This window comes from Toxorhynchites rutilus, chromosome 3, assembly GCF_029784135.1.
Source record: "Toxorhynchites rutilus septentrionalis strain SRP chromosome 3, ASM2978413v1, whole genome shotgun sequence".
Lineage (NCBI taxonomy): Eukaryota > Metazoa > Arthropoda > Insecta > Diptera > Culicidae > Toxorhynchites > Toxorhynchites rutilus.
Window position 1 is genome coordinate 14,166,095 of NC_073746.1, and position 21,684 is coordinate 14,187,778.

Here is a 21,684-nt window from a genome sequence, read left to right on the forward strand (position 1 = left end):
TGTGCAAAAATGTTCCGAGCCATAATAAATATGATCTGTGAGTAGATCTTCACTCCGTAATTGTGCCCATCGGCGATCGGAGGGGTCTCTCGTTGCAATTGATGCCGGATGTAACTTATCTCAGTCCTTTTTTTTCGCATAAACTGACTTCCTCTGGAAACGGATCGTCTCTCTGATGAAATCCTTTTTTTTTGTTTCACATTAAACCACTTGTTTGATTGCAATCAGCCGTGTCCAGCCAATTCATGTAGGCATAAAATTCCTGCAACTACTACTGGTGGTGGTTCTGGGGGCACAAATGAGTTTTGACCCCTGAAATGTGCCCTCCAGGCCAGGGCCAATGAGGATCAACCAGCGAGAGGTTGGTCACTCTAATTGCATTTAGATGACTCATTGGCCCCCAGCTCCGGATTTCAGCGCAAGTTCAGCGTGTTGTTCGGCGGCGAAACAGCTGGATCGCGCTCATGGCGCTGTAATCCAATCCGTGGCGCGATCATGCGATCAGAAACACATAATAAGACCCTTAACCATCGCGCAAAGCTGAGCCAAGTGAGCCGCTGCTACTGCTGCGCAATGGTTAGCTCATTACCGCGTTCATAAAGGTTGTGCGCAGAAAAGGGAGAGCTTTGCGCGAGAGATGATTTTATCAGTGCCGTACGCGATTCATTAATTTGAGGGGTAGATTAATTTAATAGAAGTGGTGTGGCGTCGCTGACACCTTGCCGGTAGCACATAACCGAGGAACCATGTGCTCGTGCAGAGGCCTTTGGTCGGGTGGTGCTTAATCGCTACCCCCAAGGGATGATCGCGCTCAATTCACTTCTTGGCGCGATGTTATCTATCGATCGGAGGGTGTTTTGAGTGTAGATCTAGCGACACGGATGACGAAGTGAATCATTTAATCATAGTTGTATGGTTTTGAATTGCTCGAATCATGTTTACTCAAAACGAATAAACACAACGGGAAACGTCGGTGACATAACCGGAGAGACGTAGGACTTCACCAAGGATAGTCAATTTAAATAAAATCTCGATTTTCTCAGTAGTTTTTTAGCAAAATTACATCTCCAACGCTTCCAGAAACATAATTCCCAAAAAAAAAAAAACGAAAAATTATTCTATTCAGCAAGTTTCGCAGAACGGCAACAAGAATTTCGAAATCCATTTGTTGGTGGTAACTACAACAATCGTACTGGAACGAATTTGATTTGAGTTGTTAATTGAAGAACACAACTTCCACTGTCAGAATTTTTTTCTAACAGTTTCTAGCAATTTGACGCAATTTTTAACCATTGTTTCTGATACAATTTCGTAGAAGTTCAACAATCGATCGAAAAGTCCTCAACCATCAAAATGCCCAAAAACAATCCCAAATTCACACAAGCTCTTCCCCGGCAAACAAATTACACTGATGTCGCTTTTTACGCGGATTTCGGAATTTACGTAGATTTTGGAATTTACGCGGTTTCTTAATGTGACACGTGTCAACCACGTAAAAAGTAACTCCGGTGTATAAAAAAAATCCATTTGCTTATTATTATTATTTCAAATGTTACCTTAGTGGCCCTGAAAAGCACCATAGATTTCATACACGAAAGCAATGGGTGACCATTTTCAGCATCTTTCGCAGAACGGCAACAGAAAATCTGAAATCAGTTGTTGGCAGCTACTGAGGCAATCGCAATGGAACTAATTTTCACCTCAATTTGTGCAGAGTTCATGAACAGTTAGCAAGAAAGAATATAAAAAAGAGTTCAATATTCTTCCCTTCACTTTCCATCATGCATTGGATGTGATTATGGATGTGACTGTCCATTTCAACCCCCCAGTGCAATTATTTCAATAATTCAAATTTACCACTTACGAACGAATTTACTTTTCCGTACATACCTAATATCGCTTCTCTGTCAACTAACAAACCGAAATATGACCATCAGCGAATTCAATTTCGCAATTAAACCACTCAAAATGCTTAATATCGAAGCCGCAAAAGTTACATCCACACGCGGAATCATGTTCGATTTTCGGTTTTTGTTTCTCTATTCCACTTTTGATCAGTATTCATTGTCATAGGATGGTTTAAATATTATAGAATAGCATGTAGAAAGGTTTCCCATCAACAGAAATTTGAAATTCATAATGCAACTATACAAATCAACCACCTGTCCATTATACCCCCACTGTCCGTCTTACCCGCGGCTCCCCTACACTTATTCGATTCTGTATTGTGTATCCGCGAAACAAAAAAAAAGGTTCCTGAAGTGAAAACCGCTTCACTAAGTTGCACTCTACCACTACGATTTCGTATTTTTTATAAACTTCAATAGAATTCGAGAAAAAACGGAACTCAAAGAGGAAAACAGTTGGAAAACACATGGTTTGTTTACATTTGCATCATACAACCATAAAATCCGGTAGACGGCGACACTCTACTTTCTACGTCCCGAAATGCCGTCGGTGCGGCTTGACGTTTACTATGATAGGCTTGGGCGACATCTGCAGAGCTCTGTACCAGGGGTATGACTAAAACGTCAAATCCCTCATATTGCCAGTAAACCCAATATTACTGCGGTTCACTGACATTTTGGTTCTGTCTATTACTGTTGCTTACAACTCGGTCCGGTTATATAGTCGAATAGCGGCTAACTTTAAACTCCATGTTAAATGTGAATACCTCCATGTGAAACCGTAATATGAAAATCGCTCATGCAGTTAGAAATAAAGCAGCGCATTTTTCTTTATTTTTACTATCTCCATGATTTCAACGATTTCAATCCTCGCGAATGATATGTTGGTTAACAAATGACACCATATTGATTTTAATTTTGGGTAGCCTATATTCAATTGATGTCTAACCCCTGCTCTGTACAGGTGAATGTTCCGTAGGATTAGCTTTATTCAATCAGTTTCGAAGTATTTATTGATTGATCGCTCTTACAAAAATAGGCATAGTAAATTATTAACGTTATCATTCCGACACAGCGTTAACTTCATAGACACAACCATTTAGAATCAATAAGTCTGTTGCGTTGGCAGCATTTATATCTTGTTTTAGCTGATAAGTTCTTGATTCGTATTTAAACTGTGATTTCGTTGTTTCATCTTTTTACTAATTAATAATTGATTTTATTGCGAAAACAACATTGATTGCTTATAATTCCATTTTTTCAAGGTTCAACTTACTAACTAGCTTTTGCATTAAAAATTTTTTTTTTTGAGTTTTATAAATTATTTTGACGTAGGACTACGTCTTTTGGTAGGGTGTAAGTTCAAAGTTCGAAAACGAGCCGGCTGAACGAAAACGAGCCGGCTGAACGAAATGGTATAATAAAATGTTTACGCGTTGTAGCTTGTTACTTATTGATCCAAAAACTTGTTTCAATAGCTTTGAAACTACTTTGACAACGCACTATTGAAATCACGCAAATGTGTATATAAGCGGGTGCTTGCTCGGAAATCCTTTTAGTAGTGACTGTGAAGTGGCTAGAGAATGTTCTCTCTCGTTCGCCACAGCACTATGCTCTCTCTCCCCAAATCCCGTTTTTATTCTGCTACCGGTTTAAATGAATCCTCTAGTTGAAAGCGTGTCGATGATGGTTCGATGCGCTTTGCATACAAATGGTTATCTGGGTTATGAATTCTATAGCGGAGAATACGAAGTGTTGATGTGGGGATCTCTATTTCACAATATCAATTAAACCGCATTGTTTGATGAAAGCAATTTGGCCTGTATTGAATTTTCACGAAAGCTTTGAGTAGATTGGTACGGAAGCTCACATGGATTTCGTAAACTGTTGGTTTGTCTACCAATAGGTGCCTAGAGTTTACTTTCAGTAAATGTCTCGGAGAAGTGAAGCATCTGACAATGAGAACACAAATCTCGATCTGACTTGTTCTCAAGAGAACAAGAATCAATCATCTCCTGTTGTTTCTATAAAGCCACCCATCAATCATTTTCTGGACCACCAGCCAATTTGAAAGAGTCGAATTCTATATAGTTCCCCGTATGAATACTAATACTCAATCACTCGCACACTTTTGAGAAGAACGTTCAGCAAACCTTCAAAACATCTATTCATTCGTTCATTGAGAGTTGATTCGGATGCAACTTTAAACGAATGATTACTAAATCTACGGTAGTCCTACGTCCTCCTTGTTGTTATATCACAGATATAAGACATTTCTAGTTTTTTAGAAAAAAAAAATCTAAATATAAGACCTAAAAAATCTTAATCAAAGTAAAAAGGTAGGAAAATGTTTTAATTTTCTTCTAAAAATACCAAAATGAATTAAAAAAATACACTGCAAAATAATAGGAGTAGTAAGTTTCTTCGTTTTCTTCAAAAATTAATGCTTCTTTCTGCAAAAATGGTTACAAATTTAATATTCAAAGTATTGTCCATCGCTTGTCACAACTTTTTCCCATCTTTCTGGAAATCACTGATCCATTTGCGGAAATAATCGGCTGGTTTATCGGCTAACCACGAATCGATCCAATTTTTGACTTCATCAAAATTCAAGAAGTGCTGGCCAACCAGGCCATGTTTGATCGAAAAAGGTAGTAATCGGACGGAGCAATGTCTGGAGAATACGGTGGGCGGGATAGGACCTCCCATTTCAGCGTTTCCAAGTATGTTTTGACCGGTTTCGCGACATGCGGTCGAGCTGCAAAATAACGTTATCGAGTCTTTGCTCGTATTGTGGCCGTTTTTCCTTCAGAGCACGGCTCAAACGCATCAATTGTCGTCGGTAGAGTCCCCCGTAATGATTTCATTCGGTTTTAGTAGCTCATAGTACAACACCCAGCTGGTCCCACCAAATAGACAGCATAACCTTCTGGCCGATGTTGATGCATGGCCGGGGTATCCATACGTTGCCCGACGTTTAGGATTGTCGTAATGGACCCACTTTTCATCGCCAGTAACGATTCGATGCAAAAAACCCTTTTTTATGCCATTGGAGCAGTTGTTCGCACGTGAAAATATATTCGCACGGCGGATATGGTTTTCTTAGCTACTCCAAGTGTATCTGCAAGTTCTTGTTGTGTTTGTGACGAATGTTGATCGAGTAAAGCCTCCAATTCTTCATCTTCAAACTTTTTTGGCGGTCTGGAACGTTCTTCGTCTTTCAAGTCAAAATTACCACTTTTAAACCGTGCAAAACACGTCTGACACGTTCGCTCAGTTGGAGCATGGTCACCATAAACTTCCAACAAAATGCGATGACTTTCCGCGCTTTTTTCTTCATATCGAAGTAATGAGGTAACACTCCCCGCAAAAACAATCTCGTTGGTACGAAATTCAACATATTCGAAGTGGCAAAAAACTATGTTGTTTACTCTTCAACTTTTTGATATATACTGAAAAAGACGCGCAATGACAGTAGCTCTCTAACGAATGTCTGGAAATTAGATTCACTGGAATAATAATCAAGTCACACCATCTGTTGTGAAACCGAAGAAACTCACCGGTTTCTCACTTATATTTAAAAACATACCAAGAACAATTGATGTTTCAGAACCTAAAGGGTGTGTCACAACAAATTGCATCACGGAAAAAACGCTGTAGAAATTCGCCCAGTAGACCGATCCTTTTGAAAATTTTAGACAGTAAAATAAAAACTATTAAACAACTTTTGGCATTTTCTTTTTATTCATACTTCGAGCCCAAGCCCGTATGCTCGCACCTTCCTCTTTACCCCGTCCATCAGGTTCTGTACAACGTCAGGTTGTAGTTTTTTTTGAACAGAAATCCATTTTCTCTTGAAGTCCACCTCCGATTTGACAACTTTTGGGTTCTTCCGGAGGGCCTGCTTCATAATCGCCCAATATTTCTCTATTGGGCGAAGCTCCGGCGCGTTGGGCGGGTTCATTTCCTTTGGCACGAAGGTGACCCCGTTGGCTTCGTACCACTCCAACACGTCCTTTGAATAGTGGCACGAAGCGAGATCCGGCCAGAAGATGGTCGGGCCCTCGTGCTGCTTCAATAGTGGTAGTAAGCGCTTCTGTAGGCACTCCTTAAGGTAAACCTGCCCGTTTACCGTGCCGGTAATCACGAAGGGGGCGCTCCGCTTTCCGCAAGAGCAGATCGCTTGCCACACCATATACTTTTTGGCAAACTTGGATAGTTTCTGCTTGCGAATCTCCTCCGGAACGCTGAATTTGTCCTCTGCGGAGAAGAACAACAGGCCCGGCAGCTGACGAAAGTCCGCTTTGACGTAGGTTTCGTCGTCCATTACTAGGCAATGCGGCTTCGTCAGCATTTCGGTGTACAGCTTCCGGGCTCGCGTCTTCCCCACCATGTTTTGCCTTTCGTCGCGGTTAGCAGCCTTTTGAACCTTGTATGTACGCAGGCCCTCCCGCTGCTTGGTCCACTGGACGAATGAACTTGACAAATTCAACTTATTGACGACATCCCGGACCGAACTTCTCGGATCACGTCTAAACTGCTTAACTACGCGCTTGTGATCTTTTTCACTGACGGAGCATCCATTTTTGCCGTTCTTCACCTTCCAGTCGATGGTTAGGTTCTCGAAGTATCGTTTTAGTACTCTGCTGACCGTGGATTGGACGATTCCCAGCATCTTACCGATGTCCCGATGTGACAACTCCGGATTCTCGAAATGAGTGCACAGGATTAATTCACGTCGCTCTTTTTCGTTCGACGACATTTTTCCAAATTTACGAAAAATTGACAGTGAAGCATGGCCAACGTGATCTATACACTCTTATCTGATTATAAGCGGAAGCTGAAGATATAATTCCTAAAAATTAAATTTCTACAGCGTTTTTTCCGTGATGCAATTTGATGTGACACACCCTTTATAATAGATAGAAAGTTGGCGTCTTTGACAAGAGTCCATAATTTAATATTATCTTTAACATTGTCCGCTATCTTGACTTTAAAAATTAGGATTAGTTGTAGTTTTTTCAAAGAATACATGATGAGTTGTTGTTACAAAAACTGTTTTCCCGCAGAAGTGCCCTTCTTTCGATGTATGGATGATTCATTGGCTATTGTATGGGCTATTTATATAATTCTTTCCAGAATTAAAAAAAATACTTTTCGAGAAAAATATTTTTAGTTTTAAAAATAGAAATAAATTTAAAAATGGTGCTGCCATCTCCTAAGACAAGTGAACATAAAATTCGTCAAACGAAAATATTCTTTAGTTTAACGGATAGAATGTATGTAAAAACTTTGTTTGCATTGTTGGTGTTTCCTGGTGGGGATAAATAGTGGTGAGAACTTCGTCTCACAATGACCGTCAGCGAAGCCATAGATAATGTTTATTCTGATCGACCGGAAACAACCGATTAGAACATTAATGGAGTACAATTGTGTACCGGCCACCCATTGATTCACTCGAAAATAAGTTTATCGCATCCGATATTCCACTAAAATAACATCAAAAGTCCATCAACGTGAGCTCAAATCCTGCAAGCAACTATGTTGCGTCGTTAGTCGATAAATAAATTGAACCATGTTGGGACAACTTGTTTCGGAATACATTTCCACATTGTTTATAATGTCGCTGTAAAATGTTATCACATTCATACTCTCCACTTTGGCCCCAGGTCATTCCCTCCGCAACCGCCAATATTGGTGCTGTCCCAAAACGGCTCTTGCCAGGGAACTAACTTGAGGCGACGAACCCGAAAATTACACTTCACTTACTGAGCCTGAGTCACGATCCTGACCGCGCGGCAGAAGCTGTTGATGCCTTCCGGTGTCGTCTCTATGGCCGTAATTGGTCTTCGGGGACGCAACTCTAAATTAGCAGTCCCCCATCATATGCTTCCGATAGTAATCTAGCGTTATTAAATTATCCTTCCCCTTTTTTCTTTTTTTTCCACAGATCCGAGTCAACGTGTTGGACAAGAACGATAGCCCACCGACGTTTCGTGACGTTCCGCTGTTGTTTTCCGTATCGGAAGATTTGGCCGTGGGGCAGACGGTAGCGCAGATAACGGCCACCGATCCGGACACCCTCGGTTCGCTCGAGTATGCCCTGGTGAAGGGCGACACCGGAAAGTTTCTGCTCGAGAAGGATACCGGACTGCTCAAACTCCGGGACACGCTGGATCGCGAAACCGAAGACACCTATCGGCTGGTGATCAGCGTTACCGATGGCATCCAGAGCACCGAAACCACAGTCACCGTCCAGGTAAGTCTCGCGCTGTCCGCCGCAATTCGTATAAATTTTAATTTTAGTGATGCCAATCCGATTCCGGCCTTTCGGTTGAGTTTGATTGATTACTGAAAAATCATAAAAGCTTTCCCAGGGCTGCACCGTCTCACTCACCACGGAACATTCGGGTTGTGTGTGTTGATCTGAAAGGCATTAAAAAGATTCCACCTCCTCTGCCTTTAATTTTGCATTTGGTACGATGCATACGGAGTGTGCAATTTTTAATTTCACTGCCCGAGGCGATTATCCAATATCACTCCGCTTGTTGTTGGAAGGAGGAACGAGAACGCGCGTACATAATCTCGGACCGGATCGCATTCAGGACTTTTGAAAAATCCGCATCCTCTCGACGCTTGACTCTGTGTGTGCTTTTGGGGGTAATAAAATGGACACCAAACGCCGCCAAAACATGATGACGAGCTGCGTTTTATTTTCGGCTCAGCTCACCGCCCCTTCTCTACCTCCTAACCCCCCCCCCCCCTTCCGCGTTCGGTTAGAATTATAATACAAGTTTTAAGAAACGATGGCCGGCCGGGTTCGGTAGTGAATAATGCGCCTCGCAGTAATTTCTGACTCTGCGACCAAAGTCGCTGTTTCGGCTGCTACTCCTCGGCCGGAATGGTAATTTTCGACAATCATTTTTCATCATCAAAGATTTACCACATGTCAAAGTCAAAAAAGGATCTCACCACTTTGCTCCCTTGGCCCGCCACACCACTCACTCCGTGCGTTGTTCTACGATTTCGGAATTTTTATTTCATTTCCCCACTGCCTGTGTCGCTACCTTTTTTGGGGCAAGTTGGAATCTGTGTGCAGGGTTGTCAAGAATATTTTTCAAAAAACTGGAAGATTGCTCTCAAAAAACTGGAAAAATACTGAATCGTTTTATTTTAAGAAGTTCGGCTATGAATTCTATCACAATTTCTCCTGTCACTGTGCAGTCGCCTACCATGATTACTCTCCAGCACTGCCCATGTTTGCATAGGAGACGTAAACGACAAAATGAACAAAATCGACTTTTTCGCTGTATCGCACTCTACACAATGTAATACGTTTGCTCAGAATACAAACAAACATTTTTTGTTCGAAAACATTTGAGCAATTTAAAAAAAAACCTTTCCGAAAAATCACTGTTTGTCCGCATAACAGACGTAGTTTCATACAGCTTTCATACATCGTTCGAAAATCAACAATTGTCAGCATTATGTGCTATAAGCTAAATCTTCATTTGAATCACATTCTTTGTAGAGTCCAAACATTTATGCCACGATGGTATCTTATTACTTAGTGTTTCCTAATAGATGAATATAAGAACCCATTGAAACGCTGCTCATATAATTACTATTTTCTGTACACTGCACTGTGATGAACAAAGAGAAGCCATTTGTTTTAATGTTATGATTACCTGAGTTTATGCATTTGAATCTTCAAGTAGATAATGAAACAATCAGATCAGTAATAAAATTAAAATTATATTGGTTCTTAGCATTATAACTTATTGGATTCAACATTGAATTATTCCACATACTCAGCATTTACTCATACCGTTGGAATAAGTCACTACACCATCTTTATGCGATTGATCGTGATATTGGTTAATCATGTTGCTAAAATTACCAACATTACAGATTGTCATTACAAATTAAATGAATTGAAAAAACACGAACATGCTGTTCTTATCATATCCCAGAGTATTCTTCAGGAAAAAAGTACTATCATAGACTCGCAACAAATAAAGAGCACCTTTTCCAGACATTTCACTAAATTTCTTCCAAACCTTTTCGATTTTATCCGAAAACAACTGAAACTACCGACGGAGACGTTTTGACTGTTATCGGAATTGTAAATACTAACGCTACAAACAGAGCAACCTGATGATTACGTCTAGCAATGCGGACAAGTGTTTATTGAAACGATTGATTGTCCGCATAAATAGACGCAAGGTGAATGTTTGAAAGTATTGATAATAAAAAATTCAAATGGAAAAATTATGTTATAATCCGCAAAATCACCTAGGCCCTCTTTTTGCCGATAATACACTTCAACTGAACAGATCATTTCATCGGAAATTTGCATGGTTATGCTTGTAGGCCAAAAAACAACAAAAATGCGTTTTTCCAACACTAATGGTGTTGTCTATTACGTTTCCTATGCAATCATGGGCAGAGCAGGTGTTATATCAAAATTGATCCAAGCAAGTGTGATTTGAAGAATTTCAACAATTCATTGTACTAGTCCAAAAAGGCTTCCAACTCACGCCATCTGTCATTTAACAACGTAAATAAATTCATTCTGTTTGAAAAACGACGAATAAATATTTGAATATTGTTCATACAAACATACTAACATCGCGATTAAAAATAGGGGATATGGGTTGAATATGGGTTGAAATAAGCCAAATTTAAGAAGAATCTGCATAGGGCCATCCCAATGTCATGGAAAAAAAAGTAATGAAGATGGTAGATTTTCGAGCGACATAGCATGCGCTGCCATAACTATTTCTCAAATAGTGACGTCAGTCGTTTTGTTTATCTTTGATTGCCTTTGATTGTGAAAATGCTATTTTCAGGAAACAATTTTTCAATTAAAAACGTACATTTTTCAGAGCTCCCGCTGAATATGAGGCTTATTTTGATAGCGTGCAGTGAATATTTGTGAAATCACGTCGACAAAGACGGATAAAAGTGATATTTCCATGTGCCATTTTCGTTCCCCCACTTTCATAGAAACAAACTAAGTATCATTATTTTAACGTTACGAAGTTCATGTTTCGAAGGCTCTCAGTGTTGGTGTGTATATTGTGAGAGAATAATCGCCAATCAATCAAAATTTCACCGAAAATGTTACTGCTTTCTAGAAGTAAGCATATTTCATAAAATAGCGAAGAACCATCAATTAACCATTCGAGCAGATCAAAATAACGTTACCCACCACTCGAACATTACTGGAAAACAATATTTGAGGATCTTTTTTTCTAGAACCTCTACAAAATACGATTTTTTTAATAAAACCCGAAAAATCTAGTATTTATTCATCGACAATGTTATTCATTTCTGGTTATACATCACTGCATCAAACCTAATCTCAATCGTTTGTTCCTTTCCTGCTAACTCGAATTTTGACATTTCTGTAGTGTTTCTTTTGACCATCTTCGTTGCTGTTAAGTTCGCACCCACGAAGAATGTGGAATAAACTATTTTCGTATACTACTTCAGCTCATATTTCCATAACGCAGTTGCTTTGTGGTTAGTGTCCCGTGTTAGACACTTTATTCTAGGGTGATTAGGTTCCTCCCCCCTCTCTAAGGGAGGGCTGTCATACAACACAAATTTCTGCATAACTCTAGAACTAATCAAGCAAATTGAGCCAAATATGACATGTGGAGGTTTCAGGGGCCAATAAATATTTCTTTTGTGGTTCAACACTCCGCCCCCTCTCTAAGAAGGAGGGAGGGGGGCTGCAAACTCGAGAACTAATCAAGTGAATGGAACCAAATTCGGCATGTGGAGGTTTGAGGAAATAATAAATATTTCTATGGTGGTTCGACACTCCTTCTCCTCTCTCCTCGAGCGCATAACTCTAGAACTAATAAAGCAAAACTCGAGGAAAGAATCGTCCGATTTAAGATCCCTTCATTTTGCTATATTTTCTGTATCAAACATGTACTCCATGTAACGGAGAAACATGTTATTTGCAAGTGTTTCAAGAACCTTAAACGAAAATTGTGTCTCAAGATAATTTGTTCTTGTAATGTCGAATATTGGTTGAATTACTAGGAAATTTATAGTAAAAAGAAATTGTAGAGGGTCGATTAAAAGATCAATCAATGAACAGTTCTGCGATTGGACTCATGAACTTGCCCTTAGTAAGAAAACGTGAATGTTTGAAAGTATTTATAATAAAAAATTCATTTCGGATGGGACGAAGTTTGCCGAGTCAGCTAGTGTTACATAAAAGTGGTTACACTGAAGCACACATATAAAAAAGTAGAAGGGTCTGAGCCAAGAGGCACGAACGGAAACTTGACGTAGGACTTTGGGGAGATTTTGTAAATGTTCAGAAATCCATAAATTTAACTCATTCAGTACTGCAAATGGTGGCTCTAGAAAAAAACCATTGGGTATATGAAGTGAACTGAACTTAAAACGGATTGTAAGAGTCGTAGAAACACGCCCGAATTATATACAAACATATTGTATGTTGCTCTTCCCCCACAGCGCAAGCAGCGAGTAAAATCTAAAAAAAACACATACCTACTTCAATCACTAAATTGTTCACTTGTTCTACCAGCTTCACTGTTTGAGCTTGAGCTTAAGCTTGAGTAGACTGTACATTTCGTAGTTGCTCTCCGTAACCTGGACCAGCGAAACTGCACAAAGAACACACCGAATGACGCTTGGGAGTATCATTGTGCTAGTTTCCACATCGTTAGAGTCACCAGGGGAAGGGAAGGAATGTTGGTATGATATTCACCGCAAAATAACTCAAAATAACTCAAAATACTACATCTTTCAATGTTTATTAGTGTCTTGTTCAATGTTTCTGAACTTAACATGTTTGCCATTACTAATGATTCTCGGTAGATGTCGTAACAATAGATGTTACATTCTATATTCAGAGAAAATTTCATCTCCTTAATAGTGCAAAGTGCCGTTATCTACCAAATTAACAAAACGGCTCTAGATTGTAATTTTATTTGGTGAGAATCCGACGAACCTCCGGAATGAACTGATTTTGGATATATTTGGAATCATCATCAATGGCAGTATAATATAGGAACAAGTCTTGAAAGTTATCCGGTTTTGTCAGTTTTGATTCCAGCAACCCTTTTTTTCTCAGAATGAGTTAATTCGTTGCTTTAATGTATTGAAAAATGAGCTAGGTTCATCGCAGTTATAAGTATATATCTGGTTGAAACTATTTAGAACTTTTCGCTTTTTAGTTTTTTTCAAATGCCCAACTTTTTCATAAAGTTCAACAAATCATAATATTTTATATCCAACTTTCTGGTGTTCTGGTCACGTAAATTTTGGCATAGAAGTGGTCACATACTATAAAAAAACATACAGATAAACGGGTTCACATCAACAAAATTCTCAATTTTATCAGTGTTTCTGAACAAAACACTGCACGCTATTTTATATGTGTGAGTAATTTTCGTGTACGAGACAAACAAAAATTAAGCTCATCTGTAGTATATGTCAAACCATGTTGAACTCAAGCATCGATACATACATACGTGATACATGAGAGAGAAACGAACTCATTTTAGGAAAGGCGCTTCAATATGCAATGAGGTCCATTTGACGGGGAAGAATGAAATGAGATAATCTACGAAAAATGTAACGATTCATTAAGAGTTTCAAACGCATATTGCATAAAATCGTTATTGCGACATAAGTTGTGTTGTATACCATTAGACAGGAAATTTATCCAGCATTTTTTTGTTGTTGCTCAAAACATGAACAGTGAACATGGTAAAAAAGTTAACAATTTGACGGTTAAAATGGATATGTTTTCTTTCGATTGCACTAACCACTCGCTTCCCACCTCGATGCAACGAACAATCTTTTTGCCTAAACTCGGGCATTAGTTTACAATGTGAGTTGATGCGTATAATCAATTATTCTCCATTTATCGATGATAGGCATTTATCAATTACTAGCTAACCCGGCAAACTTCGTCCCGCCCATTTACTTGATTAATTCTCGAGTAATGCAGAAATTTGTGTTTTATTTGTATGGCAGCCACCCCTAAGAGAGGGGGGAGGGGTATCTAACCACCATAGAAACATTCATTGCACCCTAAAGTTTCCATATGCCTAATTTGGTTTAATTTGCTTGATTAATTCTCGGGTAATGCAAAAATTTGTGTTTCATTTGTACGGCAGCCCCCCCCTTTGAGTGGGGGAAGGACTGTCTAACCATCATAGAAACATTTATTGCACCCTAAAACTTTCACATGCCAACTTTGGTTTCGTTTGATTGATTAATTTCCGAGTAATGCAAAAATTGTGTTTCAGTTGTATGGCAGCCCCCCCCTTTGAGTGGGGGAAGGACTGTCTAACCATCATAGAAACATTTATTGCACCCTAAAACTTTCACATGCCAACATTGGTTTCGTTTGATTGATTAATTTCCGAGTAATGCAAAAAATTGTGTTTCATTTGTATGGCAGCCCCCTCTAAGAGAGGGGGAAGGAGTATCTTATCACCATAGAAACATTTATTGCATCCTAAAACCTCCACATGCCAAATTTGGTTTCATTTGCTTGATTAATTCTCGAGTAATGCAGAAATTTGTGTTTCATTTGTATGGCAGCCCCCCCTTTGAGTGGGGAAAGGACTGTCTAACCATCATAGAAACATTTATTGCACCCTAAAACTTTCACATGCCAACTTTGGTTTCGTTTGATTGATTAATTTCCGAGTAATGCAAAAAATTGTGTTTCATTTGTATGGCAGCCCCCTCTAAGAGAGGGGGAAGGAGTATCTTATCACCATAGAAACATTTATTGCATCCTAAAACCTCCACATGACAAATTTGGTTTCATTTGCTTGATTAATTCTCGAGTAATGCAGAAATTTGTGTTTCATTTGTATGGCAGCCCCCTCTTTGAGTGGGGGAAGGACTGTCTAACCATCATAGAAACATTTATTGCACCCTAAAACTTTCACATGCCAACTTTGGTTTCGTTTGCTTGGTTAATTTCCGAGTAATGCAGAAATTTGTGTTTCATTTGTATGGAGCAGCCCCCTTAGAGAGGGGGGAGGGGTCTCAAAATATCACGAAAACCTTCCCCGGCCCCAAAAACCCCTACATACCAATTTTCATGTCGATCGGTTCAGTAGTTTCCGAGTCTATAAGAATCAGACAGACAGACAGACATCACTCCATTTTTATATATATATAGATTATTCTATTGTATGTTGCCCAATCAATTCGTGCTGAATTCACGTTTTTATCGTGTGGGTCTTGCCACTAACAATTTATGTAATTGTGGTACCAGATATCATAATATCGAGCATGTTGTTTGGTCATGTACAAATGAAATTAATGAATTTAGCTGGCTACTGATCTGGAAGTTCGATAGAGTATACTCACGCATATTAGATAGCTTGAGTAGTCGCGATCGTAATAACCCATATATGTCTTCCTAAGAAACCTGCTTCACTTCCTCGAATGCGCATACCCATTTTCCTTTCCCTTTCCTATACATAAGCAGAGCTTAGCACCCAATGAGATCAATTCACTACATCACGATCTTCGCAAGAGAGCACTCATAACCATATAATACTCAATATACATCACTGGACTATAAAGTTATTACAAACAGTGTTCCGGACAACGTGGCGACGAATGAGAAAATGCTATTTTAATCGATAATATATTTCTGTAGTCATAGATTTATTTGACTTAGGCTTATATTTATGTAGATCTTAACTATTCAGATTTGTGTTTAAAAATGATACAATGGCTCTTGGTCTTCTTCTGCATAATTGAATAAGCAGAAGAAAAGGGTAGTAATGGCTTTGACGGTATTTTTCGTACATTTTTGAACAGAATGTGGTTCCGGATTCTACCACGTTATCCCATCTAACCCGTTAAAGGATACAAGCTCATACAGGAAAGGATTTTTCCAGGGCATCCATTTGATGTATCAAAAAAGAAAAAATTGAAACAATGAAAAAACTCAATTCAAATGCAATTACTACACACAATCACAGTCCTATGTCAAGATCCCGTCCGTGCTCCTAGGCTCAGATCCATCAACTTCTTAAAAATACTGGAATATTTTAAGGTTTAAGTGTTTGGCTGAATCGAGCTAAAAAATTGGGTGGATTATAGATATGATATAACCGCAAAGGTGACGTGGGACTAGCTTAGCTTAACAATCATTTGTTTGTATTGATTAAATTTTTGATTGAATTAAACAATTTACGAATTCAGTCGAATTCAATAAATTTGCTTTGTGAGTGAAGAGATTGAATAAATGCTATGTAAGATCAATTCATGCATTGTGATAGATTATGTTCTTCGTTACAAGTAAATTTAATGGCAGTCCATTCACGTTTGGTATGATGCCCAGGACAAAATATGTGAACGGAAGAATTATGAAACGTTTATTTTATTTTACATTTCCCTCTGAAGTTCGATCTCTCAAGTGCACGTACTTCTCGAACCGCGAATTTGCTTGATTTGATGAACTTCAGGCACTCAGTGCCAGCAATTCAGTGAGCAGAAGATATGAAGGCATATCCTTCAATGCAATCTTGTATAACCGAGTCAAAGCGTTGTGTTCGTACCCGTTTTTGTAATCCGTGTGCAAAAAAAAACATGCTGGTGAGGAAAGTACCCCCTGATTGCATGAATCAACAACTTCAACTCATACTTTTTATGTTATAGATCCTTTGAACTTGAAAGTTCATTCGCCTCTAATGTCTGCTAGATTTCCCCTGGTTCTTAAGTTTAGAAGACCATGTTGAGGAAACACATTCTAGTCTGCACAAAGGCAAGCGAGTACAATAGTATAAAAGTGCATTTATTTGCAAAACCGATTTCCCCACGCTCCTTGAATTTAAAGTCTGTGTTAGGGAAATACATTTCAGTGGGAACAAAAATACCCCCGACCTGCATTAATTTGCAATGCCAATTCCCCCAGACACCTTGGTTTTGAAGTTTGTGTTTGGGAAACACATTTCGGTCGGAACAAAAAATACCCTCGATTTGCACTAATTTGCAATACCAATTTCCACGCTCGGATTTGAAGTCTGTGTTAGGGAAACACATTTCAGTCGGAACAAAAATACCCCCGACTTTCATGTGTTTGCAATACCGATTTCCCCAAGGCTGCTTGGTTATGATGGCTGTGTTGGGGAAACCGTAAATCGGGCCAATTAAAACGAGTTAGATAACGCTTAACATTTTACAGTTATTCAATTGTATGTATACATTTTATTAATTGCGATAGATGCGTAGAAATATTCCCTATCAATTGATGCAAACATCTATACAGTAAGAAATGTTCGAGTTATAAGCATACGGAATCTTTCATTTTTTCTGGCATGTTCTGTGTTTATGTTCTCATTTTACACCCCATATACTCCGGTTAGACGTAGTCCCACGTCAAAATTGAAGAATACAGTTTCAACTGGAATATTGGCAACGCTGCCAATGTGTATTGAGGGCAGGGCAGAGGGAGAGAGAGTGCAGCAGTCCCACCCGGGGGGCGTGGGGTGGATGAGTCTGAGTGCAACTGCGCACACACTCGTTTGCATTTCGCCCGGCCACGCATCAGTCGCGAAACGCAATCACGACGGTCATCTCACATCTTGTGCAGCTAAAAGGTTCGCCAGCCGGAGTTCGGAGAAAGGGCAGGGCGGGAGACCCACGGCGGAAGCGGCGAGCGAGAAAAGATAAGAAGCTGGCAAAAAATGGTATGTAAAAGAGCCCACCTTTTAATCTCTCCAGCCTTTTTTTTTTTCCTCTTAAAGTTAAATTAAATGTAATTCTTGTGTAAAAATCAAGCTCTTTCTCCCTCCCGCCGACGTTCCTCGTTCTCGGGTGGATTGCGGGTCATCAGCGGTTAAACCTTTGGGACGCGGCAACGGGTATGACCCTTTCGGTGGTACTTTCGACCGGTGGATTTGGAGTCATGAAAACGCAGCTGTGGAAGAACGGCCTGAAATTCTACATTCCACAATGTTGCGGTCGTCCAAATTCGTAACGATCAAACATTTGTCGAATCGTCGTCGGCTTCGGTACTCCGAAAGAGAATGGCATGAAAAATGTGAGCTCTCAGAATGATATGCCCACCACCGCGTCCAACCCTGTTGCAACAGAAGACCCCCGAAAAAGCGGACCGAAAAGGGATCCAAAAAGTCACTTTTCACAACGTCAATCAAACTTTTCAATAAAACGCTCCGTGGCAATCGGTTGCGAAATGGCGATACAATAATCCACGAGCAAATAGGTTGGGTTCTGTGGAAGGGAATTATAACTCATTTTAATACCTGTGAATTATCATCAAAAATGTCTTGCGATCCATCACTATCACATTAATTATAGCCTCCTTTTGGGGCTCTCGCTTGGGCTTGGACTTAGGCTTTTTTCCCCTGGTATGTAAAGTAAGAAAATACCCGACGTTGTTGATGCTTGATTTACTCCATCTGTTCGGCTCAAATCTCTTCCACCCAACAAACAGGGCTTTGATTGTGGCGGCCGGTAGACGCATTACCGGCCAAAGGCCGAAATCATCGCTTATATAAACGTGAATCGTAAACGTGGCTTGTGGGCTTGCTGAGCTTGGAGTCCAAAAACGCAGACAGTGATGAGATAACCGTATGCGTGGTTATTTGTGGTGTGCGCGCGCTCGCGTATGATCCGCTAGGTCAGCGCTGAAGTACTTCTAAAAATACAGCTCATCAGCATCTTCCATTTCGGGCCGGACTTTAACTGGATGGCCGCCCGTGCCCCTTTGCGAGTGATAGGAACATGCACGTAATCGGTGGATAATTGCCGTAAGAAACCCAAAACCACAACGCCTGTGGTGAGGCTGTAATGTTGATTTTACACCAAACGGTGTTTAATTGTTGCGACGGTAGTGACCTTACCGGGCAAAGTAGGACGTGGTGACGATTGGTATCTCAAACCGAAGGTTGCGTCCATCGCTCGGCTGGCTCGCGAATGGAAATTGGTCTGCAGATAAGGATTGTTCAAAAAGTTTTGAAGTTTTGTTTAACAGTGTGAGGAAGAGTACGCATTTAAGAAAATTGTAAGAATGTTTTTTCGTATTTAATTTGGAATTCTGTTGGGAGTTTTTACTCCAGATGGCACCACTTGCACTCGCGCTAACATATATGCAACTACTGCAACATAAACAGAAATAACCGCTCAGAGAAAGTTTAAGGCCACATGTAGGCTAGAAATATTTTGACGCGGGAAAACATCATAGCTATAAGACGGTATGACCAAACCAGAATACCTATTTCGTGGTTCAATAGTTTTGAATTGCAATGAATTATGTATTTCAAAACAACCGGGCAAACGTAATGCACCGGGCAAACTTATGCCGTCCGAGATCGCTAAAGCTCGATCGGACTTTGCGAAAGGATCGTAATGTATATTTCTAACTAATCGGGCAAACAAACACATATGTGGAACACATATTTGTGTGCGAGAGACCGTCGCTTCTTAGGGCGGGTCGGCGGCCGACTTGGATCGCATCGTCTTGGCGATTTGTTATCCTCGTTAGATGCATTGACCTCAGAATAAATTTCGAAAAACGAAAACGAGAAAATTATGCGCTTATGTTCTGTGAGGCTTTCAAATCCATCATGTTTTTCCGCGCCACAAATTTTCTACCCTACTTGTGACATTACACTTCTTCTGAGCGGTAGTTTCTGTTGCAGTTGTTTTCTGGTGCGATTTCCGGTCACACTCAAACTGAAAGTTGCGTCCATCGCTCAGCTGGCTTGCGAATGGAAATTGGTTGGCAGATCGTTCTAAAAGTTTCATTTAACGATGGATTAGGACTATTTTGCACAATATTTGGAGTTTTTCGAATGAACAATAATAAACTCCGGTTGAAAACAATTGCGAAAGGGAAAATATTTGCGTTCTTGTTTGTGTCCTTGTCGATGGGACACCGTGGGAGGTACTTTTCCTGTGCGCCGGATATTCGTCGTAATTTGGCTGATGAAATCCAATTGGCGGTATCGTCGATTGGAAGCTTTATCTGACTATTACTTACTCCCTAAAAGCATAAAAGATCGACTAGTGTTCGGTATGAATATGGGAACTCTGCCAATCTTCCATGAACTAAAAGTACCTGAACTTTTTTAATATTAGCTGTTTAACTTCTTTATCGACGTTTATTTGTAACGAAGATACAGTGTCGGACAAAACATTAAAACTACTGCTCAAGCAAAAAAAAAAGTAAGTGACCAACCATTGAGAAAACATAATCCAATCCAGTGATTCACTCCATTTATAATGATTTATTTGCATTGTTCGAAGAAATTTATAGCAGTGGTCTCAATGTTTTGAGCATCTTTTCTAATCCTCCTAAACATGAAATTTTCCACAGCTTCAACGCGTTTGGCAATGGACAAACTAATTCGGTAGTAACGGAATGTCCAAAAAATCGAACTGTTCCTGACCAAATTAACATTTGACAACGTTTTTTGAATGAATTGTGCTTCTTGAATGTCTTGAGCTGTGGCAAATCAACTCGATGCTCTTGGGGTGATGACGAGTCGAGAAGTTAGGTGTCAATATGGGGGAAAATTTATTTGTTCATCATTTTCGACTTCATCGTACACTCACATTATCAAACGATCGCATACACAAGTTAAAACAGTTATTAAATACATAGTTTTACAGAGGCGAATGCCACATTAGGCAAAGTCTCTTTAAAAAAAATAAAAAAATAAGTAGTATGATTTCAAACCCCGTTCCAAAGTCCATCTTAAAACTCCCAATATACAAATTATCCTTCTCCTCATAAGCAGTTGATTGTTTCAAAATAAATGACTCATGCGTGGTCACTTCAATTTACGATTCCCACGAAACATTCCTCAAGCGCAACTGCATTATTTCGTTAATTGTTTTTCTCCCACATTCGTCCATGCCAACATGCGCGGGCGATATGAATGCACCCTTACATCATGTCGCGCGCAGCTAAAGGCAATAAACCAGAAACCAAAACAAACCCAGTTCTATTCTGATTAAATACGCGACCGTACACAAAGTCGTCGTGACACTTTACGATTTCCCATGAAATCGATATGCGCGCTTATGAGCGCAGTAAGCAATTTTATTTCTTGACACCATTCACATCGAACACTGCATTCGATTGATTGGCTATTCCCCTTTAAAATCGACTTGGCTCCTCCCAATGAAACTCTCCACAAACTGTTGGCTAAGTTAGCTTAAGACACATGTAACTAGCATTAAGACAGTTCTTGTATGACACTCGACGCGGATGCACGCGTGGAGTGACGAGAAATGAATAAAACCCTTTTTGAATAAAAGTATAAAGCAAATATAAGACATGGCGACCGTGAAATTAAACCTGCAATCTTCGGAAGTGATTTATGTGAAGAATATTGAAAATAAGTACAAGGCCGCGTGTGATGAACAATATTGGTGATGTGAACAATATTATTGGCATTACAATATAAACTATATAATTACATGGCGAGTGGTAAACTTGAGTGCAATTACCGCCACAGCTCAATGGAAAAGCCAAAATAAAAGTATGAGAAGAAAAGTTAAGGAAAGGGAGAAAAATCCCCGAAGTTTGTGTAATCAACTTTAGCGCAGACTGAAAAAAAAAATATATATGAAATATATATTTATTATGGACAACTGGACAAGCTTAAATAGTGAATATTAAGTGTCGTGCCAACAGGCGAGTGATAATTCGAACAGCAAACATTGGAACAATAGCGAAATCTAAACAAATAGTGCTGGGAGAAATTCAAAAAGTGTT

The 21,684-nt window shown here is 39.7% G+C and overlaps 1 protein-coding gene across 5 annotated transcripts in view; it reads left to right on the forward strand.

Moving 5' to 3' along the window:
* Positions 1-21,684, forward strand: part of LOC129779240 (cadherin-related tumor suppressor) — a 366,226-nt gene that overhangs the window by 228,676 nt on the left and 115,866 nt on the right. For all 5 annotated transcript variants that reach the window (XM_055786606.1, XM_055786609.1, XM_055786607.1 and 2 more), the window contains one exon: positions 7,858-8,166. In XM_055786606.1, coding sequence (XP_055642581.1) covers positions 7,858-8,166 — 309 coding nt within the window. The remainder of the gene's footprint in view (positions 1-7,857; positions 8,167-21,684) is intronic.